The 27,202-nt window shown below is 36.6% G+C and overlaps 1 protein-coding gene across 1 annotated transcript in view; it reads left to right on the top strand.

The window, feature by feature from the left end:
- Positions 1 to 24,767, top strand: part of FAM73A (family with sequence similarity 73, member A) — a 37,301-nt gene extending 12,534 nt beyond the window's left edge. The window contains exons 7-15 of the mRNA XM_010020841.1: positions 10,783 to 10,883; positions 19,598 to 19,716; positions 19,882 to 19,954; positions 20,262 to 20,348; positions 20,473 to 20,571; positions 20,831 to 20,965; positions 22,411 to 22,464; positions 24,099 to 24,215; positions 24,549 to 24,767. Coding sequence (XP_010019143.1) covers positions 10,783 to 10,883; positions 19,598 to 19,716; positions 19,882 to 19,954; positions 20,262 to 20,348; positions 20,473 to 20,571; positions 20,831 to 20,965; positions 22,411 to 22,464; positions 24,099 to 24,215; positions 24,549 to 24,767 — 1,004 coding nt within the window. The remainder of the gene's footprint in view (positions 1 to 10,782; positions 10,884 to 19,597; positions 19,717 to 19,881; positions 19,955 to 20,261; positions 20,349 to 20,472; positions 20,572 to 20,830; positions 20,966 to 22,410; positions 22,465 to 24,098; positions 24,216 to 24,548) is intronic.
- Positions 24,768 to 27,202: the final 2,435 nt, after the last annotated feature.

The raw sequence follows: 27,202 nt of genomic DNA, 5'->3' as shown, positions 1-27,202 counted from the left end.
TTTCCCTCAGGAGCTTCTCTTCATATGAAATACAAGCTCCTTTTAGGTCTCCAAGTAGCTTGCATGCTGTAATTCATAATTCATTGTGGCTCAATTCATAATTGAGCCACAATCCACCTACCTGATTTAATTTCCCACACTGTGCAGTTAGCTGTTCCTGCACTTCCCTGCTCAATCCTCCTAACACAAAGTCCGTCTGCTATTTCTCAACTGTTTCTGCTCATTCCTTACAACATGTGAGCAGCTGCAGTCATCTCTCCCCATGTCTCTTGGTGTGAGCTTCCTTCTTCCACGTACTTCCTTGGGCGAACTCTTAATTACTTTATCCCTCTTTTTCCTTTCTTCTCTGCCCATCAGTTTTAAATCCCTGATAAAAAGGGAGAAATATAATGAAGGTGATCCAGTTCCTTACGTGAGTAAGGAACATTTGTACAGCAGTTTATGCAGTTAGTGCCCCACAATACTACTCAAGTAGGACTAGGTAATGCATGCTGTGTTACCTGTGTGCTTATCACTTACCCCACAACAGTAAACACGCACGACTTAACGCTACTTTAAAAACATATGTTTTGAGTGTTCCTTTTGCATCACTTTTGTTTGCCATTCAAATGCTTAGTCAGTAGCTTCTCCTTTTTTAAAAAATCTGCTAGAAAAAGTCCACATATTTCCCCATATTTACCTTCTTTTAGTGTAAAGAAAAGGGATCATTTTCCCCACGCCACAGGGCTTGATCTAATAACCACTTGACTTATTTTGAACACTTTTGAAAAGTGGTATATGGAGTAAGTGGAAACATCCTCCCTCTTGCATATTCTTATCATAGAATCATAGAATGGTTAGGGTTGGAAAGGACCTTAAGATGATTTAGTTCCAACCTAGTATATTCTTAACAAGTTAGAGTTTACAAATTCTTTTTCTTACTAAAAAGGATGTATATATACTTAATTTCTATGTGTTTATGTATATTGTGAGTATTATACACTCAACTTCTATGTGTTTATATAGATTGTGAGTATAAATGTTCCAGAGGCAGGAAAAAATCATTCCAGACAGATGGCAAGTAGTGAGGGCAGGGTAAGTGTTTATTTTCCTGGCTGAATATCGTAATGTGAGGTTATATAAACTGATGATCAAGAACATGTTTTGGCCCATGGAACTAATTCCTGGTTTAGAGCTTCTACTAAAACAATTTATTCTTGCATTAAAGTCTATTTTTGAGAGGCTCGTCTGAAACATTCTCGGGCAAGATGAAGGCAGGAGAGCCAAATTAGGGTCGGGGAGATACAGCAATAGTTTTGAGTTTGAGACTTCAAAGGCAATCAGCTCTCTTAGCTTGGTAGTTTAACCTTGAAAGTGCAGAAATTGAGCTTTTCCAATTGCTTTTGAGCATAGTATCTCAATAGAATATTGACAGAATTGTATAAAATCAGCAAACGTAGGTCTATATACACTGCAGTTCTTCTATCAATTCAGTAATTCAGTTAGGACTAAAATAGATGAACTTCTGTCCGCAATTTATTTTTACAGGCTTAAAATGAAAACATTATGTCTGTGTGCATGCATGCAAAAGCTAACAAGTCTTCTTAACTGATGCGTCTTCTGTGTTTAAATCTTGCTGTCATTTAAGTCAAAGGCTCTGGCTCATCAGCCTGGCATAAATGGTCATAGTGTGTCCACATAGCACTGTCCAACAATTGCTGTTTATTGGGCTTGTTATTTAGCGCTACCCCATCCCTACAATAATACACATTTATTCACCAGGCATATAGTTTGTGGAGGTTTTTTTAATTGTTTACCCTATAGCTGGAGGCTGAAGTAGCTTCTGGAAGCATTTTATTCCTAAAGGCCTTTTCATATTGTAATTTTCTTAAACTCCAGTTTCAGCTTGAAATGTTGCAAAATTGAACCTGTATGTGGAAGTAAATCAGTTTTTGTGGAAAGCTACAGCAAAAGGTTCTGTGAACAATAACAACAGAGGAAGTAAAATTCATTACTTATGTGTAATTTTTCTCTTATGCATATGTTTATATAGTTAATTAATAAACCTGTTACAAAAAAATAACTGGGTTTAACATTTGCTTTATTTCCCTTTTGATGGCTCAAGCTAAACTTTTTTTTTTGATACATTACTGTCAATTCTCTAATTCTTTGTGGGATATCTGGTCTGTGCACTGTGTCCCACCTTACCTAATAATCCTGCTTATAGCAAAGCGCTGTAGTGTAGCTGATTTAAGAGCACATGTCGATCACACCAGGCTTTATTCTCTCTACTGCTATTTAAAGCTGCCCTTGTTCTACATGCAGATATGCTGCAAGTATTTAAAGGTAAACATATATGTATTTCCAGAGAGCCTAAATCATGTACATTCCTTATTATCCAAGCAAGCTTTGCTTTCTTTTACTTTAATTTACCACAGATGAATAATATATTGACTAGAAAGCAGCTTTAACTGCATCAGTTTGAGTAGCTGTTAATCAGTGTCAAGCTATCTTCCAGGATCAGGTTGCACTAATCACTGCTTACATTATAATTTGAGTATTAATATGTGTAATTCAGGTATTAACAAATACTAACACATTTAGCAACCTTATAGCATTATTAATTTGGGGGTTTTTAATGTAAGTTTGGTGACTGGTATTATTTAGTAGACTAAAGATCCAGAGGAAGAACTCTTCATTTAATACAACTTTGTAAGGATTCTTATCGCATTCTTTCCTGCTCTGGGGGGCAAGTGGAATGCAAGCAGGCCCCAATCAGTAGGGCACTTAAGATATTCTTTAAGTCTTATTGTTTAAAGTTAAGCATGTGTCTTGATAATTTAGGTTCTTAAACTGTATGCTGTGTGCAGCTGGGTTTGCAGAAGCCAGTCACATTCCCAAGAGTTTCACTGGCGTCTGCAGAATTCTGTAGGACAGTTCTGCCCTGAAATTCAAGTGACGACTGTTATGCTGTCCCTGCAGAGTTTGCCTGTGTTAAATATGCTAGAGGCTCCATTCTGAATACAGAATGCAAATGTTAGTCCAAATCAAATACATATGTATTTGCATCTTTTGATCTTTATTTCACTGAGGGTCACCAGTTCTGTCTTTCTATCTTTCTAATAATTCTAGGGATAGAAAGGTACCGATCTTTTCTGATACTGTCTTCACACATATAAGCGGAATTGCCAACTGCTAGGTAGTGTACATTTTCTTTAAAGGAAGAAAAATGAATATGGGGGTTCCTTTTGTCGGTCTGTCTCACTTGCTTCGAATTGTCAACATCCCTGAAGGTTAATACACTGGCTAAAGAAAAACATTTCTAGGAATCTCATATTTAAAATCTTACTTTGAAGAGAACATGTTGGATGGTCCCATACCCTTGTGCTGTATCCAGCAAAATAGTCTATATGTTGGCATATTAAACTGTTTACTCTTTCCTTCTTTTTTTAACATTAAAAAATAGGAAATTTTATAAAGCAAGAAGTTTCAGGAGCTGAGCAATAGTTGCTGGCTCTTGTTCTTTTTTATTACTGCTTGTGCTGCTGTCTGCTCTTCTGGGAATAGGTGCATGGTGGGAAAGCCAAGAAGGTGGCAGTGAACTGCCTTGGAAAGGAGCAAGGGGTACTTCCACTAATGCACTTACGTATACATTTAAGTACCCACTGATTTCAGTAGTTGTACACAAGTGTGGTAGAACTGAGGCCAAAGAGATAAATTCACTTACTTTTGAGACTCTCTCAAGTCTGGTTAGAAGATTTCTTTAACCAGGTTATGGAGGTCTCTGTCTTAGGAAAGATATTAAAGGAACTAATTCTAGCTTTGTAAGATTCAAAGTTAGCCTTGTGCTTCCTTCTCCAGTAAATATGACATTGCATTTTGTATCTGCTCTGCATCACAGTGGGTTAACATGCTGTCACACTGAATGTGGTTGAACAGACTATTGTCACTAGAAAGTGTCTGTGTAAAAATAGCAGTAGGTTGCACTTGTTTTTAGGATGTGAAGAACTAAGAAAAGGCAGTGACGTCCAAATCTGATGACTAAGGTATCTGGCAGTCTTTACAGTGCCATGCTATAAATCCCCAGTGGACAGCCTAAGTTTTAAAATAAGCAGCACTGGAATTCAAACTAGACTTCGCTGTGGACAAAATAAATGCAATGCTTTTTGAACTGAAGGAGAATGGAGTATCCCTGTGAAGAGGAAATGGTGACAGCTTTGTGTTGCACATTCAGGGGCAGCTTTCACAGGTCACATTCTCTGTAACAAACTGGTATTTCCAGCCTTTTAACAATTTCTTTGCTTAAAAAAAATGCAGCTATCAGAAAATATTCCAATTCAGTTATAGAATTTATGGAAGAGTTGTTTAACAGATTTAAATCTTGAAAGAATCATTTGGTTTATCACCATTCCAGAATGTCAAAACTATATAGTATTTCCTAGTAATCTGGAGTTACTTAATGTAACTGTGTCTATGGATTATAGAAAATATGCTTAAATTCCTTTCTTAGGTGTGTTTGATTTTTACTTGGGGAGAGTGAAATGGTTCCTGATGCACAAACATTTTGTGCTGTCTTTACCTGTGCTAGATGAGAGCATTCAATGTGCTTCATTTTATTGTTTTAGAATAAAAGAGCAATAGCTACGTTGTTTTATTTTATGCATCATGAAACATGTGGTGCTCAGTAGATAATGTAACTTTATGGACAAAGTCAGTATCTTAGAGGTCTGAAAACAGCTAGATTATTATAAATATTCCAGAAATTGCTATTATTTCTTTCCAAAGTATGTGGAAATTCTCTTGAAGACTTTAAGGTTATTTTAGGCAAGTTGCATCTTTTTCCAGATGATGAACTTTGCAAATCAGAACATCTCAGTTTTCAGGTGGATTTTATTGTTTATGTATGTAAACTTAACAGGTTGTACTGTTCAATTTTATATGCGTTCTCTACTTATTTATTGCTGTCATCTCTACACATGCTTTTAAGTCAGCTTTTAATCATCTGGACTCCCTTTGAGTTAAGAATAACATCAAAGTAATAAATACAGAACACACTGTGAATGAAGAACATCTTGTGTTTTGCATAACGATAATTAGGTGAGGTCTTGGAAAATGGGCCTTTTTATTACCTGTGTGAGAGTGTTGTAGTGGAAGGCTTTTAGTGGACCTTGAAGATTATAGCTGTGCTTGGAAACAGTTATGAAAGCTTGGTTGAGTCAGCTTTTACTGAGGTGATGAGATTTGTCCTTCTGTTTGCACAAAGACAGAAGATGATTCTCTGCATGAAAACTACTGCAGTATTTGCTAAGGATGTAATTTGAAGGTTCAGCGGTTAGCTCAGACAAAGCTTACCATAAAGAAGGTCTGTGAGTACTAGGAGGAAGGTAAAATTGCAAATGATAGGTACTTGTTGGTGTCCTATGCTCTGTTTCCCCCAGTTATTCTTTTCCACTGCTTTGATTGCTGTATTCCTGGTCAAACACTGCTGAGCAGAAGCTCTCTGTTCACAACAGGGACCTGTTGGAGGAGTGAGCACATACTGACAGCCAGACAGGGTGATTGTACAGCACTGGAGTATCTTCTTGTGGGTTTGGTGGGGGAGTGTTGTTTTGATTTTTTAGAGGAATCTGTCACTTCAGTTTGCATCAGAATGGTCCCAACAAAGAACCATGAGACATGTTTAACTTATGATACATGCTGATGTTCTGGTAGAGTGCAAGATTTATGGATATTTATAGGTATATTTAAAAGGCCCTAACCTGCAATAAATTTTTATGCTGAAGGCAATAATAGCTTTGTTTATATACAGTGAGGTGAGATGCCTTCAGCTATAGGCACTTTCTTGAACTCAGATGTTTGTGTTACTGGAGAATGTAAACACATAATTTAACAATATCTGTTAAACCCAGAATGGTCTGTTTGGACCCCCCACTCCATTCTTAGCTTGCCTTTTTTAACCTGTAGCTATACAACCCAGTCATCAGAAGGTGCTGTCTGAAGGTTGTGAGTGTTTTATTTTTATAAATGCAGTGAACAGTAAATTCACTCCTTTCTAGGTGCATTCTGTAAGACTTCATTTAATGCATTAGTAGCTGTTTGGTAAGACTGATTTTTTATTTTATTTTTTTTTTAATGAATATTCAGTCAACACTCTGAGTTATGACTATTTATAAACATAAATAAAGCTGCCTTTGGATGCTTCAGCAACAATGATGACAAACCACTGTGCCACTTGTCAGTAGCTAGAAGACTGTGACACATTCTCTTGAAACTGAATTATGTAGTAATTCATACTTCTGTGCTCTCATAACTTGGTTATTGTAATTCCTTTGTCTAGGCATGAAGCCACACATCTAAGGGGCCTCATTAGCACGTAACACAGTTGCTGGCTGCGTGGTAGCCTGGCAGAGTACTGGGACCCTGCTGCTCTTGGGGTACCTTGACTTTTCATGAGTGCCTTCCTTTGCAAGGTTTTCTTCTCTTTGCAGTCAGTCAGGTCTCTCCTTTCTCATCTTGCTTTCCTGCTTGTGATATATTACTGCCCTGATGTTCCACTGAAGTGGGGGGGCTGGAGAGAATAGGAAACCACGGCTTTAACGGTGGCACTCAGAACTAAATTCCTTAACTCCCAGCGAGTTCTTTGCCAGTGGGTAAGTGCTTTCCTTTTTTAACTGCTGCACATAAGTGCCAAACTCATTTGCGAACTCATGCCATGTTTCATTCAGGCATGGAGGGAAGATGATCTATAAACAGTTTCCAGAATTTTAAAACATAAGGTGAAAGTAAATGCTTCCCAATTGAATGCTAAGAAGTTAATTGTGTGCAGTTCCATCTCTAAGGTCAGATTTTGCTCTGAGTTTAGAGGGTTAGTTTTGTGGTCTGTTTTACCACACAAACCTACTAGGGCAAAGACAAATAAATACTCTAGATTAGTACTCTGTGAAAGTAGCTACATTTTGGTTTGGTTTTATTTTGCTTAGTTTGAAATAGATAGTTGTTTGCAGAATCTTATAAAGCTAGGATTAATTTCACAAGCTTTAGCAATACACCATATTCTTCCATTTTTTTCAATACCCTTCATGTAACTTTAGAACCACGTATGCATTTTAAGGCACCACCACCAAGAGTCCCGATGGCAATTACTGTTGTCAGTATCACATTTGAAACTCTACTTCATGCTCTTTACAAATATAAATGAACCCAAAATAACTTCCTGGCTTCTCAAATAAGTAAAGTTTATTTGAAGCTCACACACTCGCTAGTATTCTGTTCCTGAAGGTATTAGACTACATAAGAACTAGGGATGACTGTAGGAGCAGTTGTAGCCTCTGGTGGGTGGGTTCCTCTCACAGCTGTTCATTCCAGGAGTCTCATTGTGCTGCTCTATCTTTTTTTTCATGTTCTTGTGGCTAAGAATGTTCTCCTGGTACTCACATGGTATGTACTCCAGCTGTAACTTAATTTTCAACCCTAACATTTCCATAATAGTGTGCTCTCTGCATAGTGTGGGTATTGATGAGCACCTGCTTGGCTAAGGGTATTTTAGGGTGTTAGGATAGTGATGGCCAGAAAGGCAGAAATAGCTGACAAGGCTGTTTTGCTTTCTTTGGGAAGGCTGTGCTTTGTATGCACATATCACTTGCCAAAGGTATTATTTCACTCAGCATTACCAGTCTTTTTTTAATCAATCTTTTTGCCATAACATGCAAATTTTGAGCCTTTTTGTGTGTGTGTGTGTAGTAGTAAGAATTTGAGTGAAAACATACACATATTCCATATTCAACTAACATGTTAAAAACATACTGTCTAGGTGACAGTTTTAAGCCCGTATTAGAAAACTTTGAATAATGAGTTCAGCAAATATAGATGTATTAAAAATATTATCTTGAGAGCTTCATGTAATCAGTAGCAGGCTGAATGCAGACTCTACAGAAGAGCCCCTGATTATATAGTGTCCTGGGCTGGAAACTCCATTTTTCCTTCATTTGCACCAATGATTGTTTTACAGATATGAAAAATAAATTCTAGTTAAATAGCATTATACCCATATCTATATAATGAATTACATAGCCCAGTGTTAATTCAGTGTCAGTTGGGGGACATCTTGTCGTCATTGATCTGTAGAGTCACATATAACAGCAACAGCACAGTCATTATCAGACAATATCCAAAGGCTTTGAGTATTCAGTCTGTGGAATAGTTGGCTCTTCCCTGTAAGGGTGGTGGAGGTGTTCTTGGATTGTAAATTGATCTGTGAGACTACTTTACAGCTGCACTTTGTGTACACATGAATTAGGTCCTTACCTTAACAACTTCATTAAAGACATTAGTAAGATCTTTAGAAGTAACACAGAATCATAGAATGGTTTGGGTTGGAAAGGACTTTAAAGATCATCTCGTTCCAACCCCTCTGCCATGGACAGAAACACTTTCCAGTAGACCAGGTTGCTCAAAGCCCCATCCAACCTGGTCTTGAATTATTTCCAGGGATGAGGCATCCAAAGCTTCTCTTGCAACTTGTTCCAGTGCCTCACCACCATCACAGTAAAGAACTTCTTCCTAATAGGTAATCTGTATCTACCCTCTTCCAGTTTAAAACCGTCTCCCCTTGTTCTGTCTCTACATGCCCTTGTAAAAAGTCCCTCTCCAGATATCTTGTAGACCCCTTTTAAGTACTGGAAGGCTGCTATAAGGTGTCTCCTGAGCCTTCTCTTCTTCGGGCTGAAGAAGCCCAGCTCTCCCAGCCTGTCTTACTAGGAGCGGTGCTCCAGCCCTCAGGTCATCTTCGTGGCCAGCTCTGGACTCTGGATGTGAGCAGGTCCACATCCCTCTTGTGCTGAGGGCTCCAGAGCTCGATGCAGTAGACCAGGTAAGATCTCATGAGAGCAGAGTAGAGGGGGAGCATCACCTCCCTTGAACTGCTGGCCATGCTTCTTTGGATGCAGCCCATTAAAAGAAAAAAGTACTATGGTCCATGCTTTACTCTTGTAGGAGTTTGTAATTTGCATTGCTGCTTGTGACTGTAGCTGTTTACTTTGCATGAAGTAAGTGTTGCATGTGCCTACAGACTGGGAGGATCAGGAAAATAATTCCTTTGGACTGCATTTGAACCAGGTGCTGGGGGGCTTTTGAGATGTAGAAACTTTTGTTTTAATTGCAAATTTATTATGGAAAGCAACTTAGCCAAAAGGAGAGATTGAGTGGAAAAATCTGCAACCAGCCTATACATCCCTGTACTACCGTGTGTTTAGCAGTATTATTGCAGTTTCAGCAACTGCTTCTGTGCAAAACTGCTATTAGAAAAGCATTTAATCTAACATTAGAAGTGGATTAATACAAATTATGAGCCAGAAATAAGAAGGAAACATCACGTTACTCATATACTCTTACCAGACCTCAAGCAAATGCTTTACAAACCACAGTTGAGTTTTCTGTTCTAGCTTTTCAGATTCCAGTATGGGATTGTTTCTCAACCAACTTGGATGCTGCTGTACTTTTCCTCTTGGTTTTAAGAGGTCAGAAGAAAGAACAAACTAAGAATGATCTGAAAAAATTAGAGACTTTCATGTGAATATTGGTGAAGTTGTGATTACAAGTAGAAATCTGCCTAACTCAATCTAGTAAAGTTTTTGTCCAAACTTTTAATAATTTTTTCCCTCAGTGAATAGTCTCAAAGACATATTTATTGTTAGGTGCAATTTTTGAGCTGTCATTCCAAGTCCGTAAGTAATAAAACCATAACAACCACCGAAATAATAGTTATGTGGATTTGTAGCATTTCAATTGATGAGTAAACCATTCGGGTATATTGGCGTTTGGCCACTTTGCTGTGTAATAGTGTTTCTTATGAAGTATTGCCATAGCAACAGATCTGGATGACATTGCGTAGCTGGTTGCTGCTGACTGTTGGAAATAAAACAGGCTTTTAGCAACACATGTGTAATGTCTGAAGGTAAAGTAACCCAAAATAAATGCCTGTGCTCTACCGAGAATGTAGTATGGGGCACATCAAGCCAAAGTCTGACTTACTGAACTATGAATTTAATCTTTCTGTGACAGTGTTTGTGTACAGTGTAAACAAACCCATGTATGCTAGTAATGTGTGCAACAGCTGAAATCAAAGAATAAAATAAAGAAAAACTGTGTTGCAGATTTTAAGCAAAAGAATACCAGTTATTTTAAAGGCTGTAAGAATTGCAGTACTATAGGATGTGCTTCTGGATGGGTAATTTCAATGGAAAAGCTTTTTGGGCAAGGAGCATACAGTGAAGATTAAGAACTTCATTTGCCCTCCTGAAGAACCAGCAAGTGAAAAAAGGCACCAGAAGCAGAAAATGAAATTAATTCAAATGAAGCTGAAACCTGTTTTTATTAATGAACTTTTGTTTAGAACTGTATTTCTTGGTTACTAAAACATTGAGTATTTGTCATATAACACAGCCAGCTTAAAAATTTAACAGAGGGTTTAGATCAATATAGCAAAGTAATATCTTCAGATACAGGGATCGTCACGAGTCTAGCACAGAAAAGGCAAAACCCCTGGGGAAATATTTTTTCTCTCTCTCTGTTCATTACAGATGATGTTTGTAAGTCCACTTTAAAGACAGAAAAATACAGTCACTTCATATATCTTAGCAGGTCGTGGCAGAATTTACTCTCACAGTAGCATAATGTTGTGCCTTCCAAACGAAGTACTACATTAAAGTATATGAGAAACACACTTTCAAGACTGAAATTTAATTTTTTAATTTTCTGATAGTCTAATAATCAGTTTGTCTTTTTTGTTTGTTTGTTTTTCTAAAGATAAAAATACAGACATTACTGTAAAGGATAATATGGATGATTTCGGCCTTCGAGATACATTAAGCATTGCGTCAACAGACTCCTTTGTTTCCACAGCTGAGGTAAGACTCCTAAAGATTATTTCTTTAAACTTTCATTGATCTACTTGAACAGTGAACAGAAGATTTTTTTTTTCCTCATTTTTTTTTTTTTTTGCTAGTTTTTGTAAGCAGAATATATTTCTTTTACGGGGAAGACCAAAAGTTCTCCTTGCTTAGCTGTAACCAGCTTCCTCGCAGTTTGAGTAATGAAGTTGGGATCAATTTGCCCTTTTTTGCCCTTTTTCTTTTTTTTTTTTTTCTTTTGTGCACTGGCAGAATATTTTCCCAACTCCTTCTGAAAAGAAGTTAATTTGAAAAATAGATTTTCATGAGTGAAGAAGCACAATCAGTTGAGGCTATAGTAGTTCCTTTCACCATGAATCGCGTTTTTCTATTCTCCTTTTTTTTCCTACTCCTTTACCCTAATACAAGGATGTGTGAAGAAGGCTTTGTCTTTTTTGGAGTTTGTTTTTTTTCCCAAGAGGAAGTAATTAGAAATTGACAGCTACCTATTTTAGTAAGTGCCACGCACAGTGTAATATACTAAATCTAACTTTTCCTAATCTTCTTGGATAAGACCACAAAGGACACATAAAAAAGTAATCTTGGATTACAGGGCATTGTCTATTAGCTGATATCTGCTGCAGCTCCCTTGAAGTATTTGAAAGAATTTTATATACAGCAACAAACTTACTTAAATGAGGAATATCTCCTTTTACAGCCTCTCAGGAGCTGAAGTGATCTTGAGTAGCACTCTTCTCCAAATTGCAGGAAAGGCAATTGCTCTCAATAGATACATTTTGTGTTAGATATTGCTATCATATATGCACCACAACTAAGCTACTAAACTTAGTTATAAGAAGAGGGAGATGGTAATTGCAAAGAGCATGTATGCAATTTTGACTGTGTATTATATGGTTTGTTTTTCCAAAACACAATTACCTTGATTTAGTAATTCACATTAAGTTGTGATAGTATGCCTAGCATTCATTCCTAACAAAGACTGTGTCTATAGAAACTGGTTACTCTTGCCTGTCACTTGGACAAGGCCACAGTTCAAACTTGCTTCAACTCTTACCAGCTCTTGTGAGGAGCTCTAAACAATTACTGTTTGTACACTTGGTATCTTTTATGTTTTATTTTCCCCGTGAACTTTCCTAGTGGTTTTGTGAGTACATGAAGATGGGAACAGTCCATTATGCTTATCCTATGCTCCCTGATTGCAGTTGTAATTTTAGTAACTATCCTAAACTCTTGTGTGCTGATAGAAATGTTTAGCAAAGTTTTTAAATGTAAAATTTATGAATGTGTGTATGCTGCAGTGTGATTTTGCCCTACTGTAATTTTACTTTCTGGGAAATTACAAAATAGCAGTGTTTTTTGTGGTCACATCGTCTTCCATCTACACTGCATCTTGTCTTCAGCAACAGGGCTAAGACTTCTGTTTTGGAGACAGGAAGCCATTTTCGTGTTTCAGTGCTGACACACGCTTAAGTCAAATTTAGTTCACTGCCCTCAGGAGAGATAACAGTGAGGATACAGGGAATCCTAAAACAAGACAAGGATGTTTTGGTGAAAATTAATAGGAATACTGCTTAGGAGGGAACAAGAATATTGTGCTGTGTTGTATTAGGACAAAACATAGGAAGATGGCTTTCAAGAAAAGAAATGTGCAAACTGGAACAATTGGCAAAGTTTAACTCACATGCTCTTTTGATGAGCTCTACAGGATAGCAGTAGGGTATGCCAGAACTTCATCTTGGCTGTGGCTGATAATCAAGAGGATTCTGAGGATCATTCAATTCATACCTTCTTATACAGAATGGTGCCAGTCTGGACACCTACAATACACAGGTGTCTGAATCCTTTTAAAGATGAGTTATGCAGACAGTTGCCATCCCCAAGCCCAGACAGATTTCTGTTCCTAAATACATGGAGGCTTTTGGAAGCACCACAAAAGGGATGGTAAGCACAACCATTTGCCCCTAATTAAGTTACCGATACTATATACTGTGATGAATAATGTTATTTTCTTCCCTATTTTAGACCATCTGCCATCAACTTGTGTTTATGAGGCTTAGTATTGTTTTCATATTCTTGCTATCTCATCCTCTGTGTGATCAAAATAGCTACCACCTTTGGCAAGAATACAGCAGTGAGTGTGCCAGATAAAGGTCTCCACCCTCTCTTTCCTGGCTTCTTTTCCATCTTTCCAATAGAAGCTCTTTCCTGCTCTCCCTGATAGTGAGCTTCATTGCTGCCTCACTGTTGTCAGTGCACATGCATTTATCGTGTCTTATTTTCATATCTTGACTAGAACTGAATCAGTAGTTCTATTATCAAATAAACTTTGCTTTCTTTATTAAAATGTTAACTCAGTCCAAAGCTTAGGAGATTTTGAGATTTGTGAATAAAGCCTTAGATTCTCTGTTTTTTATCAGTAATTCCTTTACAAAGATTGTCTTTCTTCAGTTCAAATCTATTAAAACAGTGCAGGAACAAGCAGGCTTTGATAAAAGGAAAAGAACATCAGTTTCCGTATGCTTGTAATTATTTGTATATGGCACCAAAACCTTTGAAGTGACTGTAACTGAATTTTAGATTCAGAAAGTGCTCAAAAAGAACCCTGTTACTTAAAGGTAGGATTACCCTTTTCCTGGTTTCCAGATAGATGTTTTATTCCTTTCCTGAAATAGGGAATACTAGAAGGAATAATGCAGGCAAGTAATTGTAGGGTGCATTCCTACAGCATTTTTAAGTGAGATGTTTAGTGTTTCGGTGGGGTGTTTGTTTTTCATAACAAAAGTCAGAGATAAGCCTTCTGTGGGCAGTGTTCTGACTGCCCTCAGAAGTGTGACCATAATCACTGATCTGATCTTCTCAGGACTTACTGTTCTCATCCTGGTCACTTCCTCCATGTTCGTGTGATCTGTCCAATTTGACATGAATTACTGTCTTACCTCAGGAGCAAATGAAGTACAGCAGTTCTGTAGTCTTAGCATGCTCTAGGTAGTAGATTGTAAGCAGCTTCTTATTCTAACAACTTTAATGAGGTATTGAGGTGCCTCATATTTATAGTCTTAAAACCTGTGAAGAAAGAGAGGAAAGAATTAATCCTGAATTCTTTCATTCTGCTAAGAGTAATGCTATTTCTTTGAAGAAGCTGTACCTGAAGTGCTCCTTACCACTGCCTTCTACTTTGGGCAAACTCAGAAGATTTTAGGGTGTCCAGTAAAGCTTGATATCCAGCAATAAAGCTTGTCTATTAATAGCATCATCAGATTTCCACCTCCCAATAATGTCAGTGGTGTTATAGGCAAGAGAAAAGTTGCGTTCCACTTTGAGAAACGTTTCTCATTCCTGTGTCCTGTCTAACGAATTCCTCAAACTTCATGCTTCATTTGTGTTGGATTTTGGGGTGGTTTTTCTATTATTTGTCTTGTGCATACTTATAGATGTTGCTCCAGTTGAAAAGATTCCGTTATTGAGAAAAGTTCTCCATGTGGCAATGAAGAGTGGTCAGTGGGAACCATGTTCCTTGGATTCCACCAAGAACAGCTGTGATTGCTTGCTGTATGGCTATGAATAGGACAACTTAGATCAACAAGTCATTAAATGGTGCTCTAAAAACTTTAAAACTAATAATAAAATCCAAAAATCTGGGGTTGATCCTTGTCCTCTAGCAGAAATCTTAGCTATGTATGGTATTTGCATAGTATATTAAATGTTTTCGTTTCTGGGACACAGAGGAGTTTCACCTAATAGCCAGTGTGTTCCTATATGCTGACTGCTCATACTGTGCAGGTTTTATTTCTTAGAAAATATATGTAACATTTGTAACAAATCCCATGTATTAGCACTGAACGAATTGCTGTAGCGTAATACCTCCATGTAGGTTTTATGTAGGCAAACGCCAGCACATAGCCCAGGATTATTCCGCCTGGCAAGGAGCAGTACTATCACTGATGCACACAACATAGTGCATTCGCTTTCTTCGTTATACTTAAAATGAATAAAGTTGCAGTAATAATTCAAATAAAATAATGTTCTGGATGTGTGTTTTCCTCAGAGAAAAGGTATCAGGTGTCTTGTAATATATACAAGTAATTATAGGAGGAGTTCCTGAAAGTACGTTAACTTCCTGTTTTATTCCAGATACTAGGAAGAACGTACCACTTTATCATTGCAGTTTATTAAAGAACGGTCTCAAATGTTTTATTTAGTGATCACCATCACATCTTTTAACTTGCAGAACATGTTTCACACTCATTCTGGAGCTACTCATGTTTAAGAAAAAGATATATAAAGGATAAAGATACCCAGAGAAAAGAGATCATCAGCAGGCTTTTTAATTCAGGCTAAGCATAGTTTCTCAGAATGTAAGGAATGCTGACTGTGCCAGTAAATTGACCTTTTTATTAGGGGGAGCAAGCAAGAATTCCAAAAGGTCTAGCAATGTTTATTTTTGTTACATTCAAGTAGGTGGTTATTTTGGTAGTCAACAAGGTCTTGATGCACAGCTGAGAATTTTTTCTATTTATTAAGAAACAACTTGTGGCTGACAAATAAGAGTACTGGGTCTGTTCGTGAGACCAAACCAGCCAGGGAATCCCAAGCTTAAAAACTATTGCAAGTTCTAGAGCTTTGGTGCTTTACAACAGTGGATGCAGTATCTCTTAACTAGCAGTTGCAGCCTTAAAGCTGAACTGTCCAGAGAAAACTAATCAGCATCTGAACAAAACCAGTCCATGTTGTAATCCTTGGAGGCTGTTTGACAGCACTGCTTGCAGAGGCACAAATTATCACTACAAGCTTCGGAGTTCTGAAGATGTACATAGTATTTCAACATATTGAAGTTAGGTATCCACTGCAGGTCATCAAAAATGTCCTGTGCAGTGGTCACCAACTACTGTCTCTTTCTTGAGACTGGAATGGCTGGAAGTAAACCATTACAAGATTAGATTGCTGATACAGGGTAATTCATTTTTTCATCTCTTCTTTGTTTGCATTTTCATATACTTCATGTAACCCCACATGACACTGAGGAAATAGCAGGCATTTAGAGACTGGCACATCAGGTCCATTGTCACAAGCCTCTGTTACTTGCAGCTGCCAGCACTTTTGGTAGCTGTGCATGGAGCACATTTTCATCCCTAGCAGTGTGTTAAGAATTTCAAAATGGCAGTGGCTGTGCAAAATGTTCACTACAGAGTGGCAAGAAAGGACTCAGGGAGCTCTCAAGAATCCAACTTACCTGTGGTGACAAGATGTGGGATGCTGGGGCTTTTTGATAACTTCTGGTAAATACTGAATCACTGTTGAGGAAAGTTATGTGGTGCATAGGGGAACACAGTGGAGCAAAACCCATGTGCCTGGATACATACCATGAGGGCATGCCAATTGATATAAGGTAGTTATAGGGGACTACCTCATTTAAAATGAACCTTTCTCTCCACATTGTTTACTCAAAGGTAACAAGTCCTTGGAGACTTTCACAACAAAGAATTAATTTTCTTTCTGATGTCAGCTTGAGAAGCTCTTATCTAGGAAATGTTGTGTGCTCTGCATGTTGTTAAACACTGTATATAATTTGTCCATTCTTCAAATAGTTGAACTCTGCTATGTTAGTACCATGGATGTGTGTTAAGAGCATTTTCAACTAATCTTATTTTGAACCAGGATGCAAGCTTTTACCTTATTTCATCTCAAAGAGAATGGCCATTACTGAATGTTTGCAAAACCATTTAAAATATAATACTGTATGTTACATATATGTGTACTGTTTGTATCTACATATAAAATATTGACATATAATGTATTTTTAAATACTAGAAAGCATCAAAAGAAAATCCATGATGACTCCAGGAGCATTGCGATGCAGCTTCAGAGATTGTCTGCAGATCACCTTTCTAGTTAAACTTAGAGGTCATTTTAGTTTCTGGTTTTCAGTTTTTGTTGGGTTTCTTTCCTCTCCTCTTTTTGCATGCTAAAAGAAGACAGTGATAGAGCAATTTGCACCTCCTTTCCAAATGTTATTGGTTGGAACTAACTTCACTCTAATCAGAACCATCTTCTCAGTGGAAGAATAGTTACACCCTTCTCTGTTTAGTAGCTGGGTGATTTAACCGCTTTCTTCATTGGAGCTCAGTACTATGCATTACAACAGTTACACAGCTATTTTATTTCATTTGCTAGCATGAGAGGAAGTTTAAAAAAAAAAAAAAAAAGGCTAAATATAATCAAGGGCCTCACCCAACTCTCAAGTACAAGATTTGATGCTAATCTATAACTACAAAGGGTATGATCAGGCATCTTCATGTGCTAAAGATGTTACTATCTCCAGCTTGCTGGCAGCAGATGAGTATTACCTCCATCTGACTGTAGAAATCACGAGTCCTAATTTAGTCACAGTCAGTTTGCCTAAATGTCTGAAGAAGGTGATTTGCCAAAAGCTCACTACAGAAAACTAATATAATCCCTTTTACCACAGAAATTATAATCTCCAAGAGAGGGGCAGCTGTTTACAAAGTGTCTCTGTGTGCACAGCCTATTTATTCTCATGCTTTGCAAATGAAATAAAGTAAATAGAAAGTTTTATGGCTTCTACTAAGTGCTGAATCAGGTAAGAAATAAACTAGTATACTTATTTGTGTTCTGGTTTGGTCTTTATTTTGGAAAATATGTATGTATTTTTCCACAGTTAATACTTTCTTAACCATAATGTAGAAAACCAAATTCTGGAGTAAAGATTTTTCACTTTTTCTTGTTTATAACTGTTCTAACTATTACACTATATATACATGTGTATATGTATATGTGTGTGTGTGCGGTGTGTCTGTATGTATATTGATTTCTTATATTTGAAAGAAATCAATACATTCCCGTTTCTTCCAGTTGATTGAATTATTAATTCCTGTATATTTCAGTTAAAAGCTGTGTGGGTTCCTTTGTTTAAATAAATAAAGAACATAAATCTTCAGGTGGGCTTTTTTGAATTAGCAAATCCAAACCACAGTTTGGTGCTATGATTAATATTGTTAAACTGGGATAAAATCCTTGGTCTTCATAGTTGGAAATCTTTTTTAGCAAGTCAGCTTAATCTACTCTGTTATTCCAAGCAAAACAACTGATAAATACATAGTTTTAAAATGGAAATACTTTCAAGCTAGATGAATTCTAAAAGAATACCTTAGTCATTTGGGTATGATATTTTGATGACCTTAAAACTTTTCTTCCTTCACTCATTCCCTAGCTGTTGTCTCATCACTAGAGTCTCAATTTGAGAGCTCTGTAGAAATCTTTATAGGAATACAGATGTTATTTTTTCTTAGCCAAGCAAATCAATTTAAAATGGATGCTGACAATTTTTGAAAGGAATTGTATGTATTTGCTTATGTAAAAAGATACTGTACAAGTGATTCAAACCATCTGTACTGAATGCTCTGTAACATATTCATGTGCTTAAATGTTTACATGGACATAAGCAGGTATTGGCACTTGTTTATATTCTTCCCTTTAGCAGGCAAGCTTGCTTGGCCAAACTGCTGGTGCTGTAGTATGCTCAACTAAATTCTGTGGAGAAGAAACACTGGAAGCACGCTCATTAATGTCGTTATGAAGTCTTGTGCCAGCACTTGCCTGTAGGTCCTCAGTGACAGGAAAAACTTTTCAGCATATATTTATTTCAGAATTTCAGTGGAAATTTAACATCAAGTTATAGTTTAATCTGATTTTTTTAATCTTTCTAAGATATAGGGTAACTATTTTTTTATAGGTCAGTTACTGTGAGAATTATTTCTTTAAGATCTTTCTAGGCTCTGTTATCATAGCCTAGAAGCACAGGTTTGTTTCCCCCATGCAGGATATTTAAAATAAAAAATAAAAAAAGGGGGAGGGGTGTGTTAAAAAAAGTTAGAATTAATTTTCTGGTCATTAACTAAACTGAAAGATGTGTGAGTCTGATTTTTATTTTTTTGGATCCTTAATAATATGATGTAATGTTTGTAGTGGAAATTGTAGCTAGCCATTGTTTTGTGGATTAAATATGATACCCTGTAAACAGGAGTTCTCTATATTATTTACATGCTTTGATTTTTTTAACTTGATTTTTTTAACCTGATTTTGCTGGGTTTTTTTTCTCTAAAAATGTCAATGAGTTCTCATTAATCTATGTCATAACTACATTAAATTAGAATTAAAATACATTAAATAGAATTAAAACTGCTGAAAATTAGAACATTTTTGAGAGCCTGTAGTAAAATGCTGACACTCATGCTTCATACAATATGCTTTGGTAACTAGCAGACATATCTATTAGCGAGACAAAAACAGGAGTGGAAGGATGTTACTATTTCCAGCTTCCTAGAGGTTTGCATGGTTGTTCTGTACTTCATGTCCTGACTTCTGGGGTTTTTTAACAGCTTTGAGACCCATTAGATTTAACTAGGCAAATTAGAAACCTAACTAGGCAAATTAAAACCAGAGCTAAGCTGCCTCCATTTAACTAATTAGACTTTTGAAACTTAAAACCTGAAACTGTAGCTTTCGGATTTTAAGTTATGTAATAATTGGGGTGTTTCTCTTCTCTTTACTGGTTGAGCGTTTCCCCTTTGTTTTAAGCAAATGCAGGAAAGGATCTATCTTTCAGTAGGATATCAGGAAAACTTCTTTGATTTACCTTTACAAAAACTGTGTAAGCAAGCTCTTTAATGAACTTCAAAAATACTCTGTTTCAGCTTACAGAGCACAGAGAGATTCGTAGTACGTATGGTCTTGATTCCCTTTGCCATTGTCCATTGTATGAAGAAGCTATGCACTTAGCAGAAGAAGGCAAAATTTATTCACGAGTGTTAAGGTACTGATTTATGTCTACTTAATTATTTCCAAGAAAAGCAAGAATTGAATGTAAATATACTAATTTTGTAGAAGTTACTTGTACTAGGTATTTTTTCTAGGAATTAGACTTAGTTGAATTTTCTTCTGTTTTTTAATGGTCTTTGAAAACTTCTATTTTATATAGGACTGAAATGTTTGAATGTCTAGGAGACAGTGACTTCCTTGCTAAGCTTCACTGTATTCGACAAGCTTTTCAGGTAAAGGAGAGCGATTTGTCTGTCTGTCTTCTAAAGCTGCAGTTATCAGTGCACTACCTGTACAAGCAATTTTTATAACATATTCTGTAATTAAATATTTTATTGTTGCTATTACATTTCTGTAATTCTAAAATTTGCAGAGGAGTCCTAGTTTTGTGATTAGCTGTGGAACCTTTGCACCGAAGGCTTATTAGGAACTTGCCTACCATACTAGAGGTTATAATTATATTAAATTTGATTGAAGTGTTTAAGGTCACTTAGTATAACCTGTGAATTAATATGTCTGTCTTTTCTGAACCTTTTCTAGGTAATTCTTTCAGAGACAGCAAACAGAATATTTCTCGCTGAAAGTGGAAGAAAAATTTTGTCTGCTTTAATTGTGAAAGCACGAAAGGTAAAAGCCTTTTTTTAACTAACATTTTATTGTTAATGGAACTTCTACCAGAGTTTGCTTTCCAGTGAAAATAAACCATCTCTTTTGTTAAGTTTGCTTGATAATCGTTGCTTTTACTTTACAGAATCCAAAGAAATTTGAAGATGTCTTTGATGAAATGATATATTTTTTGGAACAAACAGATCACTGGGATAATACCGAAATGGAACTTGCTGCTACAGGAGTGAGTCTGAATTTCTGAAAAGTGCAACTTTTTTGTGTTTACATTGCTGATTTAGAGAAATGGCATCCACCACTGCAGTTTAGTACCAGATAACATGTAATATTTTTATAACTTCTCCTTTACTGACAAAGTATCTTTAATATTCATTAAAAGCAATTATAAATCTGCATGTTAATACAGAGTTAGAATGTGGCGCATGCTGAATTCTACTGCTGAAAGAGAAACTAGGTTACTTAGGTCATGTTCTGATTTAATATAGGTGAAAAACCTGAATTTTTATGATGTTGTTCTGGACTTCATACTAATGGATTCATTTGAAGATTTAGAAAATCCACCAATATCTATACAGAATGTAGTAAATAACCGCTGGCTAAATTCCTCTTTTAAAGAAACAGTAAGTATTTATGTGTAATTTTCATAATCATTATTTTGTAGTACAACAAGTATATGGTACGATCAATATAACATTAGTGTGAGAATTCTGATATAAAATTTCTGTATATACTAAAATTGGTTTTGTGGCAATCTGTGCTTTGTATTTTTAAAGCACGGTGTAAAAATTAGAATAAATCCAGCAGCTCCAGGGATCAGACTGTGTACGTTGTCTAGATAATAGCACTAATTCTGAAGCAAAGAAACTACATTGACCTTCACTATAAAGTCTAACTCAGCCTCTAATACAACTGAGTGTGTACCCGAAATATTCCTCGGAAGAAATAAACAGGTTGTATTATCAGGTTATTCATAATAGCAGTTTAAAAGCTACAAGTCTGAGCCCAAATATAGAGAATGATTGAAGGTATTAGAAAAATAGTTTAACTTGCCCTGCAAAAATGAGTTTTCTCTGGGGAAGTAGAATTCTAGAAGGGAAGTTTATGTTAGCCACACTTCAGGTATTTGGTACATGAATCAAAACCTCTATCTGAGACTTAGCAATAAGGCACAAAGTTGCAAGCACACAAAAGTAAATTAATAAAATACAGGCATTCAAATGTTGGTAACATTTCACACTTCTTCACATGTGCCTGTTTATTTGTCAGATAGATCTCACCCCTCTGTTACAGGCATGCAGGCTACTGCCATGGTCAGCTGGTAGCGATACTACGCTCATTTCATCTGTTTATATCTATAAACTCCCAGTTTTTCTTGTACTTATCTTTCAATTGAAATAGTCCCTCTAAAGGAAAAAAGAGGTAACATGGATATATTTATTTTTGTAATTATGTGATAACATTGTGCTTTGTGAGTAGTAAATTATCCTGCAGTACTGGAGGAGAATCAGATGAGGGGAAAAAGCCTAGTACTGATACCAGTATATTGTCTTTCACAGGTCCATATTTGGACAAAACTCCTTAGCTGAATCTGAAGCTATTGCAAGAATGTTTTTGCTAAAATGAAAAAGGGCATTGCAATGTGTTTGTATGCTACTTAATATCTAAAATAGTTACTTATGTCTGAGTGCATGCTTTGGTATATAGGAGACTGGTCCTCAGCTGAACCCAGTGAATGTTCCTAACTGGTGCAACTGAAATCAGACAAGGATGCCAAATGATACTTGAATTAAACTAAAGAAAATGTTGCAAAATAAGATCTGACAATAACAAATATGAACTACATATAACGTTAGTTGTTTCAGCTGATATTTTACAGTTTTAAACGTTGCGTTATCTCAAGATTGAAACTGAAGAAAATAAAAATCCCCGAAGTATAGAAATAGTGTTCTGCAGCTGACTTCTTTTTGAGATGAAAAATAATTTCTCTTATAGTGAAGTTATGCACAGTTTGGAGCTTGTTTGTTTGGGTTCTTTTTATTTATTTATTTATTTATTTTACATTTAGGCTGTGGCTTCAAGCTGTTGGTCAGTACTGAAGCAGAAAAGACAGCAAATGAAGGTAAGTTGCCTTGCAAATTGTGCTGTCCAAAGTTACCGATTGGCTCCTGAGTATTTGAAGTTCTGTAGCTTTGGCAAAATGAATCACATATCAACCCTTAATCCTGTAGACATGTTAGTTTAGACAAGAGGCTGCCAGTTCTAGTTTAGCTTATGGAGCCCTAGTACCAGTTTTTCAGCAAAGCCTTAGCTGAAAGATTTTCAGGCTAGTTTAGGTCCAGTCAACAATGCTGACAGTCACTTCTCTGGCATGTGGCCCCAGACATGCACCTTGGATTTTTGCAGACCAAGGTCATTAAATCCAGTATCTTGCCTGCCTGCATCCTGACCATTCATTCAGTGAAGGAACTCTGCAGGTTTTGAAGTAGAACTCCTCTGCACCAGCAGTTCCTCACTTCCATCTTTGGAGGATTTTGTTAGACTTACGAGGCCTATCTCTGTATTAGACATTCCAAAGCAGAGTTGAGGCTTGCTGCTGGACATCCATAGCCGTTAGAAGTGGTTTTGCGTACAGCAGGTGAGGAATCTGTGCTCATGTGATGGGCACCGACACCTTTCTCTGATTCTAAGAATAGCTATTTGCATGACTCCTGACTGCTAGAGACATATTTCATCATTAAAAAAACCCAAACAAACAGTTGCTTCCAGGGGCAGCTGGTATTTTTTAAAAGGTCCTCAGCTATTGTTATGTTTTAAGATTTGAGATGTTACATCCCTGTGCCAACCTGTGTGGTTAGGAATTTTATATATAGATCTTTCTTACACTTGTTTTGTATAAAGGGATTATATCTCCAAAATAGATGTTACAGTAACCTATTACTTTAAGCTGTATTTCAGTGCACTTACTCTGTAGTTCCTTTGTATACTGAAGTATCAATATTTACAAGTTTGTAAACACGTGAGTAACTTTACTCCTGGGGACTAGTTTCACCAGTGCTGCTGGAGACATTCAGAAGTGGATAAAGTAAAGCACCGTGGAAGTCTTTGTAAGGGAGAAACTACCTGTCACAAGGAGTTCGATGAACTTAAATTGACTTATAAATAGTTCTTTATGTGGTATTTTATGCTTTAATTTTGATTAATTTCTATTATTATTTAATAAAGTAACTGATGTTGTAAAGTTAAATTTATGAGTATATGAAATTAACTGTACATTCATACATGATATATGAATTTATAGTTTATGAGTATAGGTTGTAAAGGTAACAACAGAAGGGACGTTCACAGGTATTTTATGTTTTTCTGTAGACTTTAAAATGGATTATTATAAGGTATATTTTTTTTCATTCAAAACTGTGCAGTTTGCTTACTTTTTTGCAGCAATCCATTGTGTATAGGGGCTCAAACAGGAATAACTGAACAAAATTATCTGTCATATGGGAGCCAGAGTAGATTGTTCATTCTATTTTTGGGCTTATGCCTGTTAATCTTCAAATATTTAAAGTACAAAGTACCACTGAAATAAAAACCTTTTCTGCCAAAAATCATGCCACTTGTTTGGTACAATTGCCTATAACTTAAAGGTTACCACAGTCCTGAAGTAGCAGGTGTTTTAGGCTGTTCTGAAGACTTAATTTGTAGAGACTTATGCTGTATTTACTGTGTAACTTTTATCTGTAATTTTTACGTCACCAGGTGCCTGATGGATTTTTTGCACATTTCTATGCTATATGTGAACATATCAGCCCAGTTTTGGCGTGGGGCTTTTTGGGCCCTAGAAACTCCCTTTATGACCTGTGCTGCTTCTTCAAGGTTTGCAACTTTTTTTTTTATTACCACTTAACTTAAAAAAACCCACATCTCCCAGGTTAAAAGAACTGAGGATCTATTTGCAGGCATACCTTGGGGTTTTCCCAAGATTAAGACTAATAACGGTAAGAAACCATGAAAATAAATGTTACAATATTAAAATTTTTTTAAGCCTAGAACTGTTTTGCAAAGTCTATTTTAATGCACTTCTGTTTTAGCACCAAAAGAATACATAAATGGATGTTTTTAGGAAACGTGTAAAGGAAATAACATTCTGTACTTTTTTCCTCCTTGGAAGTGAATACAAGTTTTCCCCTCTTTTATCCCCCTCACTAGGATCAAGTGCTTTTCTTCCTCAAAGACATTTTTGATTTTGAAAAGGTGAGATACTCAACTATGGAGAGTTTGGCTGAAGATCTTATGCAATTATTAATCCGACACACGGAACTTTTAATGGCCTATCTTGGAGCAGATTCACTGAGACATGTCAATGCTTGTGTAAGTGGTCCTGGGCATGTCATGACCAGTGGGCTCTTGGAAGCAAAAGTACAGTAAGCTTAAAATCCATGACAAATGAAATGGAGTGCTCCTGACATACTCCTTCCCACCTTTCTCTCTAACACCGAAGCTATCATTGCTGTTACTGAGCAAGCATCTGAAAATGTATCATGTTGCTAAGTATGGAAAAGGACTCAGGGAGGTTACGTGTACATCTGCGAAAAGGACTGGTGAGCGTGTTATTGTATATACCTAAATTAAATTTGCAGCTCAGCTGAAACTGTATTTATATTTAATGTATCCCAAAGCTTTTTCCTGTAATTTTGAGTAAAGTTTATTTATGAAATACTGTACTTTTGCACAGATAATTTGTAAGTGAAGCTGATGGAGTTGTTTCCTTTAAAGGCTTATAGTACAGAATGCTTATTACAGAGTCCCCAAATCATTGTGTGTCTAGATCAAGAAGGTGTTTTGACTGGGGCATATGCAGTCTCTAATTCATGTGACACATGCAATAAAGTAATCTCACTCACAGAACTGCCCTGAAATTACATTTGTTGTGGGTGTAAACAGTCATTTTGTACTGCAGTGTAATGGAGCGATGCAGGTGCCGTTAGGGCAGGAATTACTTCCAGTATGCATTTTTCACTTTATTTTGTTTTAAAATAGCTAAACATCATGAAGGTGTTTGAAAGCACTTATTTATATATTCAAAAAGCTGTGGTAGCTTCACCTGTTAATTTAAAACTTTTCCTTTTTCTACAACTGTTACTACTTTATATTTTGGTGTTAAACAAACTAATGCCATTCTCAGTTCATATGTAGCATTTCAAAATATATTTTTAAATAAGGGTGTCTGACGAGATTTGTTAATCATGAATCAGAATCAAAGGCAGTGTTTTATAATTAAAAGCATTTCCATCTTCCTCCTTTCCTTGTAGGAAGTCAGGTGTCTTATTTAAGAGGAAATGTAAGCAACTGTGGCCATGTATGTGCAATGTAAAACTGGCTCGGGATATGGAACCCTGAACTCTAGATAGGAGCACAGCACAGTAAGAAGGCATTGCAGGAATTTGCAGTAACGCCTTTTCCTGTGCTAGAGGTAATAAATAATGATGGTCTATCATCTTTGAATGTCTATAAACTGAAACAATGTTTTGTAGTTGGCTTAGGCTCTTCAACTACACTTACGTATGCTTTGCCACACAAAGCCAGCCCACAAGAATCTATCCTGTGTTGAGTAACGAAGAGTAAGTAATTAGAGAGTAATTCTGAATACTTGAGAACCACGTTGTTAAAATGGAGCATATTGAAACACACCTTGATTGGAAACATTTTTCTTCGTTTGGATGAACACAACCCAAGAAAGTGACGGTTGAAAAGGAGGGTCTGTGTAACTCCATGGATCTTACTGCAGCCGACACATTTTCATCATTTTTCTATTTATCAAATGAATACAACAAAAGAGCAAAACGTTGGCTGCAGTTTGTTTCTCCACAAAGTGTGTCTTCAATACAGAGTGTGAAGTTTTCTGCACCCATCTCACTCAGCTTAAGCATACCTACCTGCTCAAAAGTATCTGTATTTTAGCAGTGTTTTGCAAGTCTATGAATGAATGTATATGGAACAGTAAAGTGTCTCGTTGGGTTCAGAATCAATAGGAACAGCTGGAAATAGTAGTGATGGAGTAAATGGCATATTCCACAGCAAGTGTACTACCTTGGGGTTGCAGTATGTCAAAGGAAATTGTCTGCTGTTGTTTGTCTGGTCTAATAGAATTATATTAAGAAAATTACACCTTAACATTCATCACAGAAAAAGAGAAATGCACTTTTCCGCAGAACTAAATATATAGTTCAGTGAGCAATTTTCATATTATTTATAAAAAGCTCATGAAGCAAGTGCAAGTGTTGCACATGACATTATAAATGTTTCCAGGTAATTTAAATTAAGTCAATCTTCTGTTGAAACTGAAAGGACTTTTTTTAAACAGAAGAATGAAAAAGGTCTGATGGAACACCAAAATATCTAGAAAATAGGTAAGAACCTGACAATATTCAGGTGAAACAGATGTATACTTTTAAAAAAGGAGCACTTCCATGCACTCACATAGCTCAAAAGTCCATAGAATCAGGTGGGAAATGGCACTGATGTATTTTGCATCCAAAATAAGAATTACAGTATCCGGTTGCTGCAAGGTACCACCAACAAACACTTGGTTTTGCAACAGTTAAGAAATAAAGAAATAGGGGAAGGGAGGAAAGAGAGAGGAAGAGGGAAATGTGCAGGTGCACATGGGCAGGCTTTTGGTCTCCTCTGAGTCTTCTTGGACCTTTTCCCTAAAAGCCTTTGTATGTTCTACCCTTCCTAGTGGCAGACACCCCTATAAATTCAAACGGGGGAAGGCTGCCTCTTTGTAACACAGAACTGTTACAAAGTTCTCCTTTGTAATCAGTTCTCCTGTAACCCCACGTTTGTACGCGGAAGCTAGA

This window comes from Nestor notabilis, unplaced genomic scaffold (genome assembly GCF_000696875.1).
Source record: "Nestor notabilis isolate BGI_N333 unplaced genomic scaffold, ASM69687v1 scaffold4888, whole genome shotgun sequence".
In the NCBI taxonomy this organism is placed as follows: domain Eukaryota; kingdom Metazoa; phylum Chordata; class Aves; order Psittaciformes; family Psittacidae; genus Nestor; species Nestor notabilis.
The sequence above is the reverse complement of the archived record's forward strand: the minus strand, read 5'-3'. Positions and strand labels throughout refer to the sequence as shown.